Below are 20,533 nucleotides of genomic sequence, written 5' to 3' on the forward strand. Positions count from 1 at the left end.
CGGCTCCCTCGGCCAATAACGCGAGATGAGCGCCGCAAACCCAGAGTCGGTCACGACTGGACCTAATGGTCAGGGGTCCCTTTACCTTTACCTTTAACCTGCTCTTCAGACAGTAGCAACTCGGCGCAGCTGCTCTAGCATTGGAAGTACCAAAGCAACCACATAAAAACCAATTGCGTCAAAAATACAGCATAAAACAGGACCAGCAGAATAGCAATAAAAATCAGATTGAAAATATGCATTAAAGCTCAAGTTCTAAAATGTCTGAATGAATAAAAAGGTTGGAGCTTTGCCATGGAAAAGACAACAGACACCCACGGTTCCCCTGAGGAAAGCATCCCGGGGGCTGAGTGGCACAACTTGAGAAGGTCTTATCACAGCTCACCACTTCCCTCTCCTCCAAAGACAGAAGGACTTAAAGAAGGCCATCTGAGAAAGGCCTTCTTCAGGTTTGTGTGGCAGATCAGAAGGCTGTCCCTGAAGTGCCTTGGTCCCGAAGGCCTTTAGGAGTTAAAGCAGGCATCCCCAAACTTCGGCCCTCCAGATGTTTTGGACTACAATTCCCATCTTCCCCGACCACTGGTCCTGTTAGCTAGGGATCATGGGAGTTGTAGGCCCAAACATCTGGAGGGCCGCAGTTTGGGGATGCCTGAGTTAAAGGTTAAAATTAGCTCTTTAAGTGAACTTGGCAGTGAGCCAAAACCCAGCTCCCTTTTTTGTGTGGCATTTGTAAGATGTCCCCTAAAACATAAAGTCCTCTATGATGAATTGATATAAGTTAAATGCCAAATGAAACATGCACTTTCTAAGTCTGCAGTATCTTGTGAGTTTGGGCAAGGTACTTGAGGAAACCACACAATGGATCTGCCCTAATCCCTGGAAGCGGAAAGAGTCAGGGGAAACTCCAACAGGTGTATTTATCAGTGAACAGCAGTCAGCATAGCAGCTAGGACAGGCAAACTCGGCCCTCCAGATGTTTTGGGACTACAACTCCCATCGTCCCTAGCTAACAGGACCAGTGGTCAGGGATCATGGGAGTTGTAGTCCTAAAACATCTGGAGGGCCAAGTTTGCCTATGCCTGAGCTAGGACTTACTACATAGGCAACTTACTACTTAAGGCTCCAACTAGTTTCCAGCTAATGTGGAGGGAACAACATCCAGAAAAGGGATGGAAGTTTCTATTGCCAGTACATACCAGGCATGTCTCTTAAAGAGACAGGATGGACACACACACTACTAAGCCCAGCAAGAGGTTCTCTTTTATGTCCACTCCCAGTGAGAAACCTAGATGCTATATTTTATAATAGCTTCAGATTCTGAACCTCATGCACTAAACCACGTGATTATTGGGGAGCTGAGTGGTACAGACTGCATGGAGCCTGTAACACCATTTTCGTCAAAGAACTTAAGGTGAGGGGAGAGACTCCATCAGGCAAGCCCTCCTTTCACCTGCCACCCCTCTAGTCTCTGCTTCTCAATTTGTATTGTATTATTTTATGTACTGTGGCTTGCCATTGTTTTACATTGTTTTATTGATTATAGTTTAGAAATTATTGATTGTAACTGTTGAGTGGATTTCTGTTTAACTTTTATATGTTGTTGTTGTTGTTGTTGTTGTTGTTGTTGTTGTTGTTGAATACTATTCTAATGATTGTTGAATGTTATTTTTTTATGTAGGCTGCCTATTTTAAAGTTATGTTTTATTATCACATTTCTGTATTGCATTAGATTGTTATAATATGCACATTTTTTGTTTCTTCAGCTTGTAAACCGCCTTGAGTATTGTAAGATAGAAAGACGGTATACAAATTAAAAATGAAATGAAATGAAATGGATTTCCAGTTCATTTCATTTCAAGGTGCTCACGTTGCCCTTCAAAGCCCAAATAGTCTGGGTCCAGGGTAACTGGTTCGTATATGAGCTTGCTCACAGAGATCTTTCTCAAAGGCTGCTTCATGTACCATCAATCCCATAATATAACATGGGTGTGGATGTGCTCCAGAATGCTCTCCCAAGGGACGTCTGTCTTGCATCTCCTTTACTGCATGGTGGAGGTCACACTATCCATTCCGAAGGAAATCAACTCTGAGCACTCACTGGAAGGACAGATCCTGAAGCTGAGGATCCAATACTTTGGCCACCTCATGAGAAGAGAAGACTCCCTGGAAAAGACCCTGATGTTGGGAAAGATTGAGGGCACAAGGAGAAGGGGACAACAGAGGACGAGATGGTTGGACAGTGTTCTCGAAGCTACGAACATGAGTTTGACCAAACTGTGGGAGGCAGTGGAAGACAGGAGTGCCTGGCGTGCTCTGGTCATGGGGTCACGAAGAGTCAGACACGACTAAACAACTAAGCAACAGAGGTAACACTAAGGTGGTCCTCTTCAAAAGGCTATTGGGTTGCCCTCTGTAGCTCTTTCCCCCTTGTTTCCGCTGCTTTTTACAATGCTTCTGCTGATTAGTTTTGACTTCCCTGCAGTTTTAAGTAAGAGGTGTTTGTCTCTTTGTGTTGGTTATCAGTGAACACCCATAAAGGAATGAACACACAACATGTGCATGACTCTTGCCTCCTATGAAGTGTACTCCTTATGAATGTACTTGTTGGGGTCTGAGATTTGGACATCAATCTTAAAACAGTTTGGTGTGCCCATGTCCTGCTCAGCTCAATGCAACTTGAAGCTCTGCATTTTGAGTCCCTGGTGTAATGCGATGGCAAAGGTGAGCCAGTATGTCTCTGATACAAATCTCACCTCAACTGGAACTCACTGCGTGGCCTTAGACAAAGCCATTGTTTTTCCTCTCTCCAACTCTCCTCACTCGCTTAGTCCCATTTCCCCCCAAAATGTGTTAATTAAATTTATGGCATTTATGGTAAGAATGACGGAGATGGGTTGAAATATTTTGAAAAACTGAAAGCGCAACATAAATGCTAATTATGAATGTTTTAATTAGACTTACTTCACTTCAGTGACATTTGCTCACCCCTAGCGTTTGCTTGTCTGCACTTCTTTGTTTGCGATCCATGTCTTTATTTCAATAAGGGGCAGTTAGCTAGCACAGACAGAGCCTCCATACAAACTGACAAATCACAAGCCAACTTAAACCATTTCCATTCTTGACTTACTATGCCATTGTGTTTTAAATAGATTAAAAAGCCTTTTTGTAAATATGCATTCACGAGATGAGGGTGATAGAAGAGACCCAAATGCCTTTACAAATGTCTTTTCTTCATGGGGAAATATTTGCAGTTCTTTCCAAAGGGAATTAGCCAAGGCACTTGCAGATATATGAAAGCAAAAGATTATAAAGAATGCATTCAGCAAATGTCTTTTTTTTTAATAGTAATGTAGACATGAGTTTGCTCAGCATTCTAATAATTTAATATGTATATTTAATAAGTCTATCAGAGATTATTCAGATCTAGCAAAATAAGCCACCAAATGCTTGGAATATGGATGGAGAAATTGTGCGGGTGACTGTTAACCTCTGTGTGGCCATCTAGGAAAGACCCTTTGCCCTTAGTGTCACCAAGCAATGATGGGGGAGAAATTTGCTTTGGTTCGTATTTTAATGAGGAAGTCTAATGTTCATTTGCAATACGTCAGCTGAAATGTTGCTATCCTTTTGAAATGTGCATTTCTCTGAATTTTGTGAAGCTGGTCTTTCAGGTAATCTGTACAATGTATATTTTAAGTTTGCATAAAAATAAGGGTATATGGGGAAAATAATAAAATGCATTTCCTATGGGGAAAATAATTACCCCATAGGAAATGCATTTTATTAGAGAAAAGTAATGTGTATGCTAGGATAAATTCATGCTAAAGTGCTGGTGAATCTTTTAAGGACTTTTAAAAGAGTGGCTGAGGAAACCCAGCTAGATGAGTGGGGTACAAATATTATTATTATTATTATTATTATTATTATTATTATTATTAAGCTTACACACTAATGGAGAAATGTGCAGAATTGAACTTACGGTTAGAAAAATTAGAAACTGAAAGAAACTGAAATTGACAGTCTTCCATCCCTACGACTAAGTTACTAGCCAAACAAATAGGTCTGAGGTGAGTAAGCTCCTCTCATTTTGCTCCCTCATTCACAGTGGAGGGGACATTTCAGAGGTTTACATGGGGGGTGGACAAAATTAGGGGTGGGGAAAGCTCATTCCCAGCCTCAGCCAGTGCTCCTCTCCACATCAACAACTCTTGAGGACCACCTTCATTTTTCAAATAATGCACCTAGCATTACAGTATCTTATGACTATATCGCCACTACGAGTGACATTTCGAGAAAGATAATGGGTTGTGGCCAAATACACTTTACTTAAAATTAATGGACCTAGGTTAGGCTGCACCCTGCCTGCCACTGTTGCCCAATGGGACTGGATGGAGTGGTGAAATTACTGCCCTGGGAAGATGGGAGGTGGTTGGCAAGGAGATCCCTGAGTCAGCCTGGACTTGGTCCGATGCAATTGCATGATGGTAGTGGGGCTGACTCAGGGCTTTCTGCTGACTGTCGCTGCTGGCACTTCCATCTTCCCCAATGTTTGACATGGTGGAAGGGGAGGAAAAGAACGCAGCAGCTGGAGGAGCCTGGCAGAGGCTGGCATGGTGGGACATCTCCAGCCAACCCAACCCTAAGGCATCCCTACTCATGAAGGCGCTTTCTGGCTTCCCTCCCCAAACATGTGTACAGAGTGCAAGCACTTCAACTTCTATTCTAGAGTCTCTCCCCCCCCATTCCTTCCCATAAAATCTATAGTGTCGAAAACAAGCCAGAATCAAACCAACAGGTAGTTTGAAGACAGTGGATACCTACAGCTCAAGATTTGCCTGGTTTAAAAGGTAAAGGGACCCCTGACAGTTAAGTCCAGTCGCGAACAACTCTGGGGTTGCGGCGCTCATCTCGCTTTACAGGCCGAGGGAGCCGGCATTCGTCCACTCTACAGACAGTTTATTTCAAACCAATATATCAAATAAATTTCACTCTTCCTTATTTCTACCTTCCTGGCCACACAACCTCTTCTCATTTTTTTCCTTTCCCAGCTCAATGCCCACTTCTTTTGCCATCCTTTTGGCTCAGGAGTCTTTTTCTACTACCATACCAGTTTGTCCACCATCCACTTCTCTGGGAGGATGAACACAACTTAGTAGCCCTTCTGCACTCTTTGCACCTCTGTGACATCACAGCAGGTCGACTAATCACAGCTTGGGATTTCACCAGAACTACCACTGCAACATTCTTATAATATTCAATACAGAGGGACATTGAAGGGATGGGGCGTGCTCAATAAAGGTGCAATGGGAGCTTATTCCTCTGCATATGAATATTAAAATAACAAAACTAGTACATACAGAAGATACTTTATTTTGCTTATTATTCCTCTCTCCCATTAAAGCTCCATATGGAATTTTAGCCTCGCACGATCACTGTCAGATACAGAAAACTGCATTTGATTGCAAATGTTACTTTGGCTTCTACATTGTAAAATGAAAATGAAAAGCCAGATGATTGAATGAATATAAATTGTGTGCTGCTCGGATGCTATAAAAGACTGCAAAACTTTCCAGTTAATTCAAGATGATGATTATTTCTTTCAATGCAGGCTGATTTTTGAAGTATAAAGTGACCAAATAAATTCTATGTATGAAACAAAGACAAAAGGAGGCCAAGAAGTTTATTTACATGGAACAAAATGCACCTGTCTGCATACTGGGATTAATTCTAAGCCACTGAAAATTGAAAAAAATAAATCATTTCTATTGAAGGGAGATATTTTAGTGCAGGAGCTTAGTGAACAAATAGTTGCATTTCCATTCACTAGTCACATATTTCAGGTGTAAGTTGTATGTGGATCCAAGTTTGTGAATCAGGTGGGAGATGCTCTCTCACACTGCTCAGATGACACAGGTAGGATTGACTTGATTCAACTGGGCTTCTTATGAGTTCATTTGTATAATTAAATACATTTACAGTGAAAACTTGGGAAATGCCTAAAACATATCTTTCCAATTAAAAAACACACACACACCATCACTTTATAGGCTAGACAAATCTTATGACTGATGATTATTTCCATAGGTATTATGTCTGATGTTCTGGCTATACCCTTCAAATACAGTGGTACCTCTACTTACGAATAACTCTACTTACAAATGTTTCTACTTACGAATGGAGCTCCGTCCGCCATCTTGGATGCGGTTTAGATAGGATTTTTTCTACTTACGAATTTTTAGATAGGGTTGCTTCGACTTACAATTTTTTCCTCCCAATGCATACCTATGGGATTCGACTTACAATTTTTTTCGACTTACGAATGTGCATTCGGAACGCATTAAATTCGTAAGTAGAGGTACCACTGTATAAAAATCACCTCTGTGCCAATTTGATCCTTATGATGATGCAGGCAAGAAGATGGTGGGATTTTGGAGTCTAGCCACATTAGGAGGGTCATTGGTCCCATACTCATGCACTCTTCTTGGGGCAAGCCCTATTCAAAGCACTGCCTGGTCTATACCTTATTTTAAAATAAAGAACGTCAAGGAGAGAGAACCAAGGCCTTGAAGTTGCCCATCATCAGTTAGGCATGTGGGGAGCAGATTGAGCAGACATACAAGGTCACTTGGCCATATATTTTGAGACTACAATTCCCAGCATCCCTGACCACTGGTCCTGCTAGCTAGGGATCATGGGAGTTGTAGGCCAAAAACATCTGGAGGGCCGAGTTTGAGGAAGCCTGGTCTACCCCACCATGATTTCCATTGTATTTCTGGTATCTCATGCAAAAAGCAGTCTCCTTTCCCCCCTGTTCTCTCAGCTCAAAGGTTACATCATTACAAAAAAGGTCAATTCTCTAAATGAATCCTAGAGTAGAAAATCCCTTAACAAATAGAAGACTTAGACGTGTTTACATTGCAAATTTAAAGCTGTTTAAAGCCTGTTTAATGTTAATGGCCACAAATCAAAGAGCCCTGGGAATTGCAGCTCTCTGAAGCGACAAGAAACATCACACAAAGAGTCCTTGGTGCCCTTTCAAGAGTTGGATTCCAAGCATTCTTCAGGATTTCAAGCAAATTATGGCAGAAATGGATCAGGGTGAATACTGTGGACCCATTTAATTTACAAGCACATGGTGCACATGTATTTGTATCCGGGAGCATTTGTACCACAGCTGACTCTTGTTGTGGATTTCTAGATGATTATGCACAACTGTGCCTAAATGGGAGCCAGGATACCCTACACCAGGCATCCTCAAAATATGTTTTTGGACTACAACCCCCATCAACTCTAGCTAACAGGACCAGTGGTCAGGGATGATGGAAACTGTAATCCCAAAGCATCTGGAGGGCTGACTTTGGGGATGCCTGCCGTACACAATAGGATAATCACTTCCTTGTTTCGCTTCTTTGAGTACAGGGTTTCCCAAACTTGGCTCTCTAGCCATTTTATGGACTACAACTCTTATAATCCCTAGCTAGCAGGACCAGTGGTCAGGGATGAGGGAAATCGTAGTCCAAAAGCAGCTGGAGACCCAAGTTTGGGAAACCCTGTACAGTGGTACCTTGGGGTACATATGCTTCAGGTTACAGACGCTTCAGGTTACAGACTCCGCTAACCCAGAAATAGTACCTCAGGTTAAGAACTTTGCTTCAGGATGAGAACAGAAATCGTGCGGCGGCAGTGGGAGGCCCCATTAGCTAAAGTGGTACCTCAGGTTAAGAACAGTTTCAGGTTAAGAACAGACCTCCGGAACGAATTAAGTTCTTAACTCGAGGTACCACTGTATCCTGTTTTAGTAGAAACACCCCTCCCTTCCTTCAGATGTTTTTAATGATGCTTTTTAATGATGCTTCCTGCTCATTTAATTCTTATATATCCTCCTTGATATATCTGTTATGGAAGTGTATATTATGAAGGAGGCGGCAGTGGCGGAGGAGGAGACAACAACAACAACAACGTCTCCTGGGATCAGAGTGGTACCTTGGTTTTCAAACAGAATGCATTCCGGAAGTCCGTTCAACTTGCAAAATGTTCGGAAACCAAGGAGCGGCTTCCGATTGGCTTCCGATTGCGAATGCGAGCCGGAAACAATAGCGGAAGCCAAAAAAGTTTGAAAACCGGAACACTCACTTCTGGGCTTCGATCGTTCGGGAGTACCAAGGCATTCGACAACCAAGGTATGACTGTACCAATCACATGGAAACTACAATTATTACATGAGTCATGAAAGCTGACCGCATTATTTATGGGAAGGGGATGGGGAAGAGAAAAGCAGCAGAGGAGTTTGCAAAAGGACCACTGCTCAATGGAATGCGCACAATGCTTTGCATGCAGAAGGTCCTAGGTTCAATCCCTGGGACGACGTCTCACATTAAAAGATCTCAGGTAGCAGGGCTAGTCAGGACTCCTTTCTGAGATACTGGAGATCGACAGCCCACAAAGCTAGAAAGAGGTAGGGCAGGAGGACCAATGACTTAACCATAAGGTTTGCTTTGTTACTGCTGGAGTAATTTGACCCTGTATGGCTCAATCTCACAGTTGAAATTGGGAGACTCAGGCTGTGTAATACTTCAGAGGATCAGCCTGAAGAGGTGGATTGACAGAAGAGGTGGCTAAGGTACCCATAACATACTGCAAGATTCTCATAAAACCTATATGATTTATTCTAGGCATTTCAAGCATTCTCCATTTTCTATAAGAAAAATTATGCTCTTGATTTGAATTTATGGTTGCCATAAGACAGCAATCTGTCCCTCTAGTGAATAACTGTTGGTATAGTGAATCATATTTTGCCTTGGCATAGTTTCAGTGAATATTCTATTTACTACGGCTCCCCTCAGCTTCAATGGATGCTGGATGGAATCCTAATGACAGCATGGTTGTAAAAGAAGAGAACAGTCTAGGCTGTTGGCTGCTTCTTCTTCTTTTTTTAATACCTTTGGAAAATGACCAACTGAATCTGGGAAATCTGCACTACAGATAATTTGGGAGAAGTGCCGTGTCAATGATTTATGGACCTTCTATCAATGAGTAAAACGCTTCTGGAGGGCGGCGGATCTGTCACTTCATCATAATGCATTTTTAAAGTCACCCTTCATAACTTAAAAGCCATCATTGTTCTTCTCTTCGGGGATATACTATAATTAGAGAAATCCATCTGGAAGGTATTACAGCCTGGAATTATATAGTAAGGAAGCCTTGGGTGTATTTCACCAGGTTCCCAAGCAGACTTTCTTTTTCACATCTTGGACCAAAGGAAACGCTGACAAGCTAATCTAGGGAGATGGCTTTAGAGCAGATGAGACACCGAAATGTATTGCAGCAGATGCTCCAACCCCAACTTGTTAAATTCAAATCAGATTTTGGAGCAACGTGGAATGTGGTCCTGGAAGGAAGCAATTTAGTGATAAGCGCATGGAGCAGAGAGCTTCATTTATTTATTATTTACATATATATTTTTCTGGGTGGAAAAGCAGCAAGACGAAAATATGGCTGGGAATACCAGGCTAAGTTCAAGGTCCCTGTCCTGGTGTTCATAGCCCTAAAGAGCTTGGGACCGGGATGTCTGAGATATCATATTTCCCCTTGTATATCTTGCACTCTGCAGGTGATGGCATCTTGCAGATACCATCTAATTAGGAAGTCCATTCTGTATGTTGAAAGAGTTGGACTTCTAGTGTGGTGGCACCTGGATCTCCCTGTTAAATATCAGACAGGCACTGTCTCTGTTGTCTTTCCAGCACCTATTTAATGCCTTCTCTTTTCAACAAGCCTTGCTAAGTTGAGAGTTTTATCCTGTTCTGTAACTTCACTGTAACTGAATGGTTTTCTATGAAATGGTTCTACATGTGGGATTGCTTAATCGTTTTTTATATCTGAAATTGTTTTAGGTGTTTTTCATCGATGTTATCATTGCTAATGGCTTCAAGTTGTTTCATAGGAAGCTGTTTATAAATGGAAATAGATAAATCAATATTGATAACCAACCATCCCATTTTATATAAGCTTGAATAGGCACGAGTTCTCTTTTGAATTCTTTTTGCTCCCTTTAAGGGTTGGTTTATCCATGCATATTCATTCATTCTAATGGCAATGGCAATAACAAGTGGTGACCTGTATGTGCAAAGGAGCTGCCGTGGATCAAAAAGTAAAGTAAAAAAAGGGTAAACGACTCCTGGATGGCTAAGTCCAGTCAAAGGTGACTATGGGGTTGTGGCGCTCATCTTGCTTTCGCGATGAGGGAGCCAGCATTTGTCCACAGACAGCTTTCCGGGTCATGTGGCCAGCATGACTAAGCCACTTTCACAACGGAACACCATGACAGAAACCAGAGTGCACGGAAACGCCGTTTACCTTCCCGCCAGAGCGGTACCTATTTATCTACTTGCACTGGTCTGCTTTCGAACTGCTAGGTTGGCAGGAGCTGGGACGAAAGCAACGGGAGCTCACCCCATCGCGGGGATTCAAACCGCTGACCTTCTGTTTAGCAAGCTCAAGAGGCTCAGTAGTTTAGATCACAGCGCCACCCGCACCCCAGAAAGTACCATCACAGCCAATAGTTAGATCACAAACTATAGTTGCCACTAGGACTGGGAGTCCCAGGATGTGTCTTCTACAAGCTAGGCATTGCATTTGGCAGCATAGTCAGATCTCCCAACACACAAGGGCAATCTCAGCCCTTGCTAGCCTTTCCTCACCACAGGAAAAGACATCATGCCTGTTCTACAACTGGAAGAGCAAGTGATGGCAGGTTTATGAATGCATAATGCAGGGCTGGTCCAAGACATTACGGCGCCTGAGTTGAACCACCAAATGGTGCCCCCCACTGCCAGGGAAGAAGAGCTGAGTGTAGATCTACTTCAGGAACAGGGGCGGGGATACAGATCAACATCATTATCTTGCTGCCTGAAGCGATCATCTCACCTTGCCTCATCGGCGAGCCAACCTTGGCATAATTTATCACAGTCACTTATGCCTGACTTGCCTGTTCTATATTCAATATATTTCTCTGTGTTTGCAGGCAGGCTTTAGTGCATTCTAACATCCCACACCAGTGATTTGCCATGGTCCATTCCCTGCTCGTCAAGGCCAAGGGATAACGTTTTCTGAATGTGGTAATCCCTCATTGTTAGACTTGAGTTAACCTGAGATGTGCTGGCCATGCTTTCTGCATGGAATGTAGGTGCTTTTAATGGTTTAAAGGGGGAGGGTCACATCATCCAGGAGCAATTGAAAGGCAGAAATCAAAGGTTTCCAAACATAATTCCTACATGATGAATGCCTGTAACCCCCAAGTTTGTATTATTTCTTATATATTTATAGACTGCTAAAATCACAAAACTCTTTAGGCAGTGTACATAACAAAATTATCACTCCATAAAACCAGCAAAACTGGTTGTTGTTGTTTTTTATAAAAAACAACAACAACAACAACACACAAGTATACATAAAATAGTTATCAACAAAATGTGGATAAAATCAGAAAACATATTGAAAACAAATATACATGACTAAATTATATGTCTGGGTAGGCTTGCTAAAACAAAGAAGTTACCAGCAGACATTTAAAACAGTATAGCAAGGGCACCTATATAGAAAATGTGTGTGTAAAATAAACAGTATTTTAGGTTATGGGAGAAAAGATATGTGCCTGGAAGAACGTTCTGCTAAAATCAAGGAGGCTGACTTCCAACTAAAGGGTGTTTGGATTGGAGTTTTGTCCTAATTGTGATTGCATTTACAACAAACTACGGGCCTGAGTACAAATTACACTAATGTAGTGCTTAGCAATCATGTGGGGTGCCTGTTTGTGTTTGTGTGAGTGTGTTTTAAAACAGCTCTAGGCTGTGTGTTTGTGTTTATGATCCACTGCAGAACATGGGGAGAGGAGATTTCAACCTTCCCTCCGCAGAATGATCTTAGCAAATATCCTTTGCAACACAGACCAATTAGCACTGGGGGGGGGGGGGAATTAAAAACTTCTATTGGCAACAAAGGGAGAACCCCACCCAATGCTAATTTCTACATTGGAGGGAGAAAGTGATTATTACCAGGAAGCAAGGAAGCCTTAACTTGCCTTGGCCCAGTGGCTACACCCTTGGACAATGGACTTTGATTCTAAGGGAGTGTGCACCTAAGAAAACCTAAGGCCCACAGGCCACAAGTGGCCCGTGGGGGTCGTTTCACTGGCCCATGGACCCCCGCCACCCACTCAATCGGCTCCTGTGTGCTGCGCTAAGCCGGCGTGGAGCAGAGTGGGACCACCTTCCGTGATGCTGGCTGGCTTCCCATTGGTTGCAGGAAGCTCTTGCAGCCAATGGGAAGCTGCGCATGCCTCCTCCGCACCAGAAGGAGCACCGGAAATAGCATTTACGCATGCACACGCGCACACTCTGGCCCACTGTGGTGTCTGCGGGACTGTGAACCGGCCCAAGCCACAAAAACTTTTCTGACCCCTGGGTTAAGGCCCCACAATAATATATTTATGCGGGTTAAGGCCCCACAAAGTCAATGTGAAAAGATTAAGCAGAGTCGTCAGTGACGGGACCTAACGGTCAGGGGTACCTTTACCTTTTGGCAGGTGGCTGGGATGCAGAACTGCCTCTTTATTTCCCTCTGTGATAGAGAATGATAGAGAAGAGAGAGAGAGGCAGTTCTGCGTCCCAGGTTGCCTCAGTCAGGGACAGAAGTTAGGGAGAGAGAGGAGAGAGGAGGGAGAGAGACAACCAGTGTCTCTTTCCAGCTGACAGGTGTGCTGAATGCTTCAGCATTCCTTGACTCATCATCACTGTCCTTTCAGACCACACTAGTTAGCTTTCCTCATTTCAGCCTGCTTTGGCTGGGAAAAGCCATTAGGATGACTGAATGTGTGAAACCAAGCCCTTTGAAGTGTGTGTGCTTTTATATAATCTGTATTAAATATTTTATTGGGTTACAAAAATAGGCGCATTGCCCCTGTTGCAAATTGGTTTTGTTTGATGCGAGACACTGATGTATAAGGTGGGGGGTAAACCTACATTCTTTTACTTAGTGTAAGTGTGAGGTTTTTGTGTCAGGATCACTTGGGTAGGAAGGAAAGGAAGGAAGGAAAAGGGGGAGAAAGGGACAGCAAGGAAGGAGGAGGGAGAGAGGGGAATCACAGTCCCTGCCAGTGAGGCCCCACACCCCAGTCCAGTTGCTGCCATGGTGCCGGATCACGTGACCTGCCCCACACCACACCATCATGACGTTGCAATGTGATGTCATGACATTGCAGTGCCGTCATGGAGCACGCTGGGCCCCCACAGTGTGGGGCCCAAGTCAACACCCATGGTGTGTAGCTTATCATCCTTTCTGCAATAGTGCTATCCACATATTACTCATCATAGGGCGTAACTGTGTAGGGAGAAGAGTAGGGCCAGACTTTTAGCCCAGATCTCTCCCTTCCCCTGCTGCTTGCTTAGGGTTTGTTTAGGATTGCGGCTTTAGAATGGTAGGCAAATTGTAATCTCTCATATTGACAATTTACGCAGCTTAGCAGTAGAATAGAGTCACACCCTCTGGCTATACTCTGATAGAAATATCATTATGATATTGGCGATACTTTTGTTCAATAATGATGTAAAATCACTATCAAAGAGACTCTGACATTTTCCTGCAGGCCCATGTTATGCACCCATAGTCATACCTGCCAAGTCTTCCGCTGAAAAATGCGGGATCAGCAGCAGCGCGGCACCGGAAGTTGCGTAGAAGCAACTTCCGGGGTCTCTCCGACCATGTGTGGGCGCCGGAAATAGGGCAGAGCGGCACCGGAAGTCGGTTCTACGCATGCCCAGCAGCCACTTCCAGTGCCGCTCTGCCCTATTTCCGGTGCCCACACATGGTCAGAGCAGCACCCAAAATGGAGGCTCCGCGGCAGGTAGGAAATCCGGGGAATTTCTGGGATTTTTCTCAATTCGGGAGAAAAGTGGGAAACGGATTAAAATCCAGGGTTTCCCGCGAAAAACGGGATACTTGGCAGCTAAGCCCATAGTGCCTGTTGACTTGAGGAATATACACAAGTAAAATGATTTGTCCCAGTTATTCGTATTACACTTCAGAAGGCTGATTTACATGACCCCAACTTTTCAGAAGCTGGTTGGAACCCACTGGGCAGCTCCTAGCTGTTCAAATTCACCAAAGAAACAGGAGAGAATGGTATCCCCAAGTCTCATCACCTTACCGTCTCCCAAATAGGTGATTGCAAAAGCAGCCTAAAAGTGAGGATGCAGAGCTTTAAAATCTGCAGAGCCCCCAAATGGTGAATTGGTGAGATTGCAAGAGTGGTATGGCCTCTCTTCCAACTCTCTCCCCTTATATCTGTGAGAGAGCTGGGTAACATGTTATGCATCTTATGCCAGTCATTGGATATGCAACTAAAAATGGCATCCCCACAATGAATGCTCCCCTCCATGTGTCACATGGCGAGGTAAGGTATCAGCCACTCCCTCAATATGCCATCAAGATGGAGGATTAATACTGGAAACCATACCTGCCAAGTTGCTGTCCGAGAAATAAGGGACTGCGCCGGAAGTAGCAGGCCGGAAGTAGCGCTGCCGCCATTTTGGAACTGGGCGGAGCATGCTCAGAAGTGACTTTTGATGCTGCTTTGCCCAGTTCCAAAATGGCCGCCGTGCCAGAAGTCGCACTGCAGCCATTTTGGAACTGGGCAGAGCAGCATCAAAAGTCGCTTCTGAACATGCTCCACCCAGTTCCAAAATGGCTGCCGCGCCAGATTAAACCGGGGAAAAACAAAAAACTCCATTTTTTCAGCTAAGAACAGCTGGAAAAACGGGGATTTCCCGGAGAATACGGGAGATTTGGCAGCTATGACTGGAAACTGTTGCCCTGTCTGTCCATGTGAATAACCCTTCAGTGTCAAAACAGCAGGCTAGGTCAGTGATTCCTAAACATGTAGGGCATTTCAAAGAATGTAGGCTTATCTTTGCGAGTTTGTAGTGGTTTACATTGTTACCACTTTCTGCCATCTCTGCAAGCTAATCCCATTTGGGAATCACTGTCCTAGGTTGGTTGCATTTTCTCTGTTGTTTCTCTTACCTTTGCCTCGGCAAGCTGATGAATGGCTGCTTATGGCACCTCTTACTAAGGCTAAAGAGCTTGTGGACAATTTTCTGCGCCTTGAGGAACAGCTGTTTCGTGCTGGTTTCCAGTTGCTCATAGCGATGCTGGAAATTTGAATCCATTGTCCACAAGTGCATAATGGCTGACGTGTTGAGGAAATAGTTCATGGGCAGCCTTTTCATAAAGAACTTGAATTCATCTGCAAAAACGGCAAAATTCAACACTCTTTTAAGATACGCTTCTGTGAGCCTTTGTGCAGCAAAACAACACTTACCTCTAGCTTGTGTCCATTTTTATCACTTTGATTTGTCACCCTTAACGGACAGTAGTACAGCAGGCAAATGCAATATTCTTAAAGGTTGTACACAGCATAAATATTAATGCAACATGAGCTTTTCAGAAGCGCATAGGCCTGCTTCCTGTTGCTTCACATTTGACAAATTGAGCATGGCTTCATTAGGCTTGCAACTCTATCCAGTCTTTCTTGGGAGGAAGTACCCAGGGCAATCAGTAAGGCTTACGTCAGAGTAAATATACCTGGGATTGTGCTGTATGCCTCCCTCATTCAAATATAAGAGCTGATGTAACTCAGCGGCGATACCTGTCTACTGGGGAAAGGGATACACTTGGGCATTTTGAGTACAAAATGGTCTTGTAACCTTCTCCTCTTGAGATGGTTCCTTCACTTCAAAAGATCTTATGTCTCCCAGGTTGTAATGAGTATTACTCTGAAGATCAATTGGTAGAGCATGAGACTCTTAATTGCAGGGTAATGGGTTTGAACTCCACGTTGGGCAAAACATTCCCGCACTGCAGGGGGTTGGACTAGGTGACACTTCCAACTTTACGATTCTATGATTCTAATTTATAATGTGGTAGAGTAACCCTACTGAATTTGGGGGCCCTGGCCACCTCCCAGTACGTTTCTGAGCACAATTCAAAGTGTCGGTGCAGCAGTTAATATTAACTCCAACTAATCCAGAATGCGGCAGCTAGATTGGTGACTGGGAGTGGCCGCCGACACCACATAACACTGGTCTTGAAAGACCTACATTGGCTCCCAGTATGTTTCCGAGCCCAATTCAAAGTGTTGGTGCTGACCTTTAAAGCCCTAAATGGCCTCGGTCCAGTATACCTGAAGGAGTGACTCCACCCCCATCGTCCAGCCCCGACATTGAGGTCCAGTGCCAAGGGCCTTCTGGTGGTTCCCTCACTGAAAGAAGCAAAGTTTCAGGGAACCAGGCAGAGGGCCTTCTCAGTAGTGGCGCCCGCCCTGTGGAACACCCTCCCATAAGATATCAAGGAAATAAACAACTATCTGACTTTTAGAAGACATCTGAAGGCAGCCCTGTTTAGGGAAGGTTTTAATGTTTGATGTTTTATTGTGTTTTTAATATTATGTTGGGAGCAGCCCTGAGTGGCTGGTGAAACCCAGCCAGATGGGCGAGGTATAAATAATAATAATAATAATAATAATAATAATAATAATAATAATAATAGTAATAATATCCCCCAAATTCCCTGAATTTGCTACTAGCTTGAATATTCCAATATTTTTCTGTCAAGGGCTCCATTACCTTGGGTGTAATCAGGGGTGGGGGCTGCAAATAAAAGGACGATGTAGCTGGAGCCAAAAGTGGGCAGGATCAGAACAAAAAAATGAGTGGGTTCAGAACCTAGAGTGGGTGGGGGCCACCTCTTTTCACTCTCTTTCTACCACTCTTTCCTGTATGTGGTGCCGTCAGGGCTGTCTTAAGTATATTTGGCGCCCTGGCGCCATGGTGCGACGTATCCCTCTGGCGTCCCCTCCCCCCCCCGTTTCCCAGTGTGGCGGGCGAGCGCAGCTCTGCGGCGGGCGGGCACAGCTGCGCGGCGCCCTCTGGTGGGTGGGCGCCCTGGCGCCCTGCGCCACCCGGCCTGGCCATAGGGCCTGGCCTGGGTGCCGTTCACCACTGTCTCGAGAAAAACTTATTCATGCCACACACAACCTCTTAACTGCTATCAATTTTCCACTGCAGAATTGTTTCATTTTTTTATAATTGCTAGACACCCTGACAGTTTCCCCTGATTTATCAATGCTTTAGCAATTTAAAAGCTCAGAGACGTAGAGGTAATTAGGCTCACTTCCTTCACAAGGCTGTTGCAAGGAGCCTGTCTGAGGATTCACATGGAGTCCACCCAACTTTGCCTCCTGGTTGCCACTGCCACTTCTGGGAGAGGGACAGGCTCATGGGAATTACTGTTCCTTTTCCCCATCCCTCTCGCTGCTTGCTTGCTTGGAGAAGGCTGGCAACAAGCAAGGAGGGTAGCATCAGAGCCAGGAGGCTCCAAGGATTCATTGTGGGTCGCCTTCTGGAGCATGGCTGATGATGCCAAATCCTGGTGCTAGCCCAGATTACCAAGAAGTGTGTGCAAAACAAATTGAATATCTGAGTGGACGATTTATAAATATGAAGAGTTGTATCTAGTAGAGACATTGGGATTAATGGGCCTAAGTTGGTCATTCTTTTTAATGAATCTTCTCTGAGTAGGGCAAATATTGGTTACAACCTAATAATAATAATAATAATAATAATAATAATAATAATAATAATGTGGTTTTAGAGTTTAGAAAAAATGCAAGGAAGCTCAACTATGGAATTAACTACTAGTAACAGCCACCAATTTGGATGGCTTTAAAAGGGAGATACAAGCACTACTGTGCTCGTGCCCTACTTTCAGCCATCCCATAATTCTATAATCTTGCAGTGACGTGCCAAAGGAACCTTCACTATCTCCACTTACTTGTTCAAGAACAACATGCAATGTACAAAGTTGGTGTGCTGTTTATATGTGATAAGAAAGGTTTGCATTATATTCTCTTGCAGTACAAAACCGGGGGGGGGGGGGGTGGGAGCAGGAGGGAAGGTTGCTAAGAAGAGAACTTGCTAACTCTTAATGAAATCATGTCCTGTATTCTTTTCTAATGAATATCACATTGTATCCAGAGTAATGAGAGATAAGGCTACTGTGAAGTCACAGTGCTTTGCAAGAGAGAGAGAGAGAGACAGAGAGAAAAGGCGGTGGCGGAGGGAGAGAACGGTATTTGTCTCATATCTTAAACTGACACATTTCATGAGCTGTGAAACTGCAACACGAGTTCTTACTGTTCAAGGATTATTAAATTTATTGTACTCTAATCAGCAAAATGCACAGGTATCCTTTGGAATGTGATTAAGGGCCTAGGCAGGAATGAGGGCAAGAAAAGAAGTTAACTAGAACTACCCTGATATCTGTTGGAACTCAAACTCTGCCAAGAATGCAAGCTCCAACAAATTCCTCAATTGCCTCATGGACAATTTCATTCCCCAGTAGGTAGAAGATGCAAGAAGGGGATCACCTATCTTGGACCTATCACCAACAGAGAGGAACTGATTGACAAAGTGGAAGTCGTAGGAACCTTGGGAGGAAGTGATTGTATCCTCTTGGGTTTCATGACACAGAGGCAAGGAAAAGCTCAGTATAGTCAGACACAAAATCTGGGCTTTAAGAAAGCCGATTTAAAAAATCTAAGGAACTAATGGATGAGATCCCATGATCAAAAAATACTTGAAGGGAAGGGAGTCCAACATGGATGACAGTTTCTTAATGGTGAAATACTGAAGGCACAAATGCAGACAATTCCAACAAGAAATAATACATCACCAACAGGCAAAAATACAGCAGAAACACAGCAAGTAGCATGGATGCCAGGAAGAAAATTGTAAATGGAAAGGCAAGGCAAAATGTCAGGCACAGACCCCAGAAACTAGGAAGTGAGGCATCACACAAAAGGAATGTGGGTAGCTTGCATAGTTCATAGCAACTGACATGACCTTGGCCAATCAGACCAAGGTCTACAGAACTGAGTGCACATGCTACTTCACCACAGAGGGCTCCAGACCCAATTAGTGAAGCTTCATCTTGACCTTGGATACCCCGCTTCACTCGTGCAAGCTATGAGATCTCATACAATTAGTGAGAAAGAAACGGCTTTCTCATGAGGTCCCTTCTTCACCCAGAAAAAGGCTTTGGGAGAAGGCCAGAACAGAAAAAGCTGATTTTCTTGACACTACACTTTCCAAATATTAGGATAGAATGGGAAAGTGCAGTTTGCTACACAACATAAATGGAAACTCCAAACCTGCCTCCCCCTATGTTCAGTGGAGAGGGAAAATGCATGAGCTATACCTTTAAAACACCTTTAAAACACACTATCCTCTTCAATGTGTTGTGCATAGCTGCCAAGTTTTCCCTTTTCTTGCGAGGAAGCCTATTCAGCATAAGGGAAAATCCCTGTAAAAAAAGGGATAACTTGGCAGCTATGGTGTTGTGGGCACTGTAGTTTGTTAAGGGTTGCTGGGAAATATAATCTACAGTGCCCATAATTATGTGAGTGGAGTCAACAGTTAGCAACTGATTCCATGATGCACTACTAATATGCTAACAATTTGACCCATGCATCTAGGGTATCAAGCCCTATTGCAGAATGTCCAGGAGCCTTTCCCAGCTACCAACCATCCCTTCGCCCCAGTAAGCTTGAGAAGTGGCAAAGAGGACTCCAGCAAACATTGAAAAGGGATTTAAGAATTTTCTTCGCACCAGACTCAATCCACAGCATGGATTAATTTGTGAACTTCTACCAGGTGTCTGGTAGAATTCATCTGTTTACTCTGGATTTTTAAAAAAGTGGATAGGGAAGGTCTGCTTATTGCTACAAAGAATTAACATTTGATAATTGATTTGAACTCCAGTCCTACATTGAATAACATCATTTCAGCTACGAACGCTTGGAGTGTCTGTGTTTTACTGATTCATCTCGTGAAGACAAAGTGGAAGATGGCTGTTCTTGGATTTAACAATTGGTGGTAAATATAGCTCTGTGTAAAATGTACTTTGCATTAGCCCTGTCAAAATCAGCATTTTAAAGTGGCTGCCTAGGCAGCAATCTAAATGGCCTTGTCTGTCACTTTGCACAATGCTAAGAAAAACTCCAGCGATATTTTCCTGCCTTATTATTGTAGCCAAAGGATGTAGCCAAAGGATGCTTACCCAAGCTCTGTTTGAATAACAGATGAATAAACACTGACAGAGAATAGAGTGCAAAAGGAGAAAATATTCTATTATGAATTTCAATTTCTTTCAGTCTTGTCAGTCAAGATATCATATGCTTCCCTGGATGTAAAAAACATCATAAATACTCCGTAGCATGTGGGGCCTCCCAAAGAATGCTGCAATACATCTCCACTGTGGCTCATTCAAGGTTCCAGCCAGTCATGCCCTCCCCCAGGAAACTATTTCTGCCTCCCTGGTTCCATTTCCCCTTTTCCAAATGACATTTTACATTTGTTTAGCCAAGTATGTCCTGTCCACATTGGGCTGTTGGGGGCGGTGGCTGCATAGGTGCCAAGTT

The 20,533-nt window shown here is 43.7% G+C and overlaps 1 protein-coding gene across 2 annotated transcripts in view; it reads right to left on the reverse strand.

Moving 5' to 3' along the window:
• BRINP3 (BMP/retinoic acid inducible neural specific 3) overlaps positions 1-20,533 on the reverse strand; it is a 229,375-nt gene that overhangs the window by 27,656 nt on the left and 181,186 nt on the right. For both annotated transcript variants that reach the window (XM_035123029.2, XM_035123030.2), the window contains one exon: positions 15,079-15,301. In XM_035123029.2, the coding sequence (XP_034978920.1) occupies positions 15,079-15,301 (223 nt within the window). The remainder of the gene's footprint in view (positions 1-15,078; positions 15,302-20,533) is intronic.

This window comes from Zootoca vivipara, chromosome 7 (assembly GCF_963506605.1).
Source record: "Zootoca vivipara chromosome 7, rZooViv1.1, whole genome shotgun sequence".
Taxonomy (NCBI): domain Eukaryota; kingdom Metazoa; phylum Chordata; class Lepidosauria; order Squamata; family Lacertidae; genus Zootoca; species Zootoca vivipara.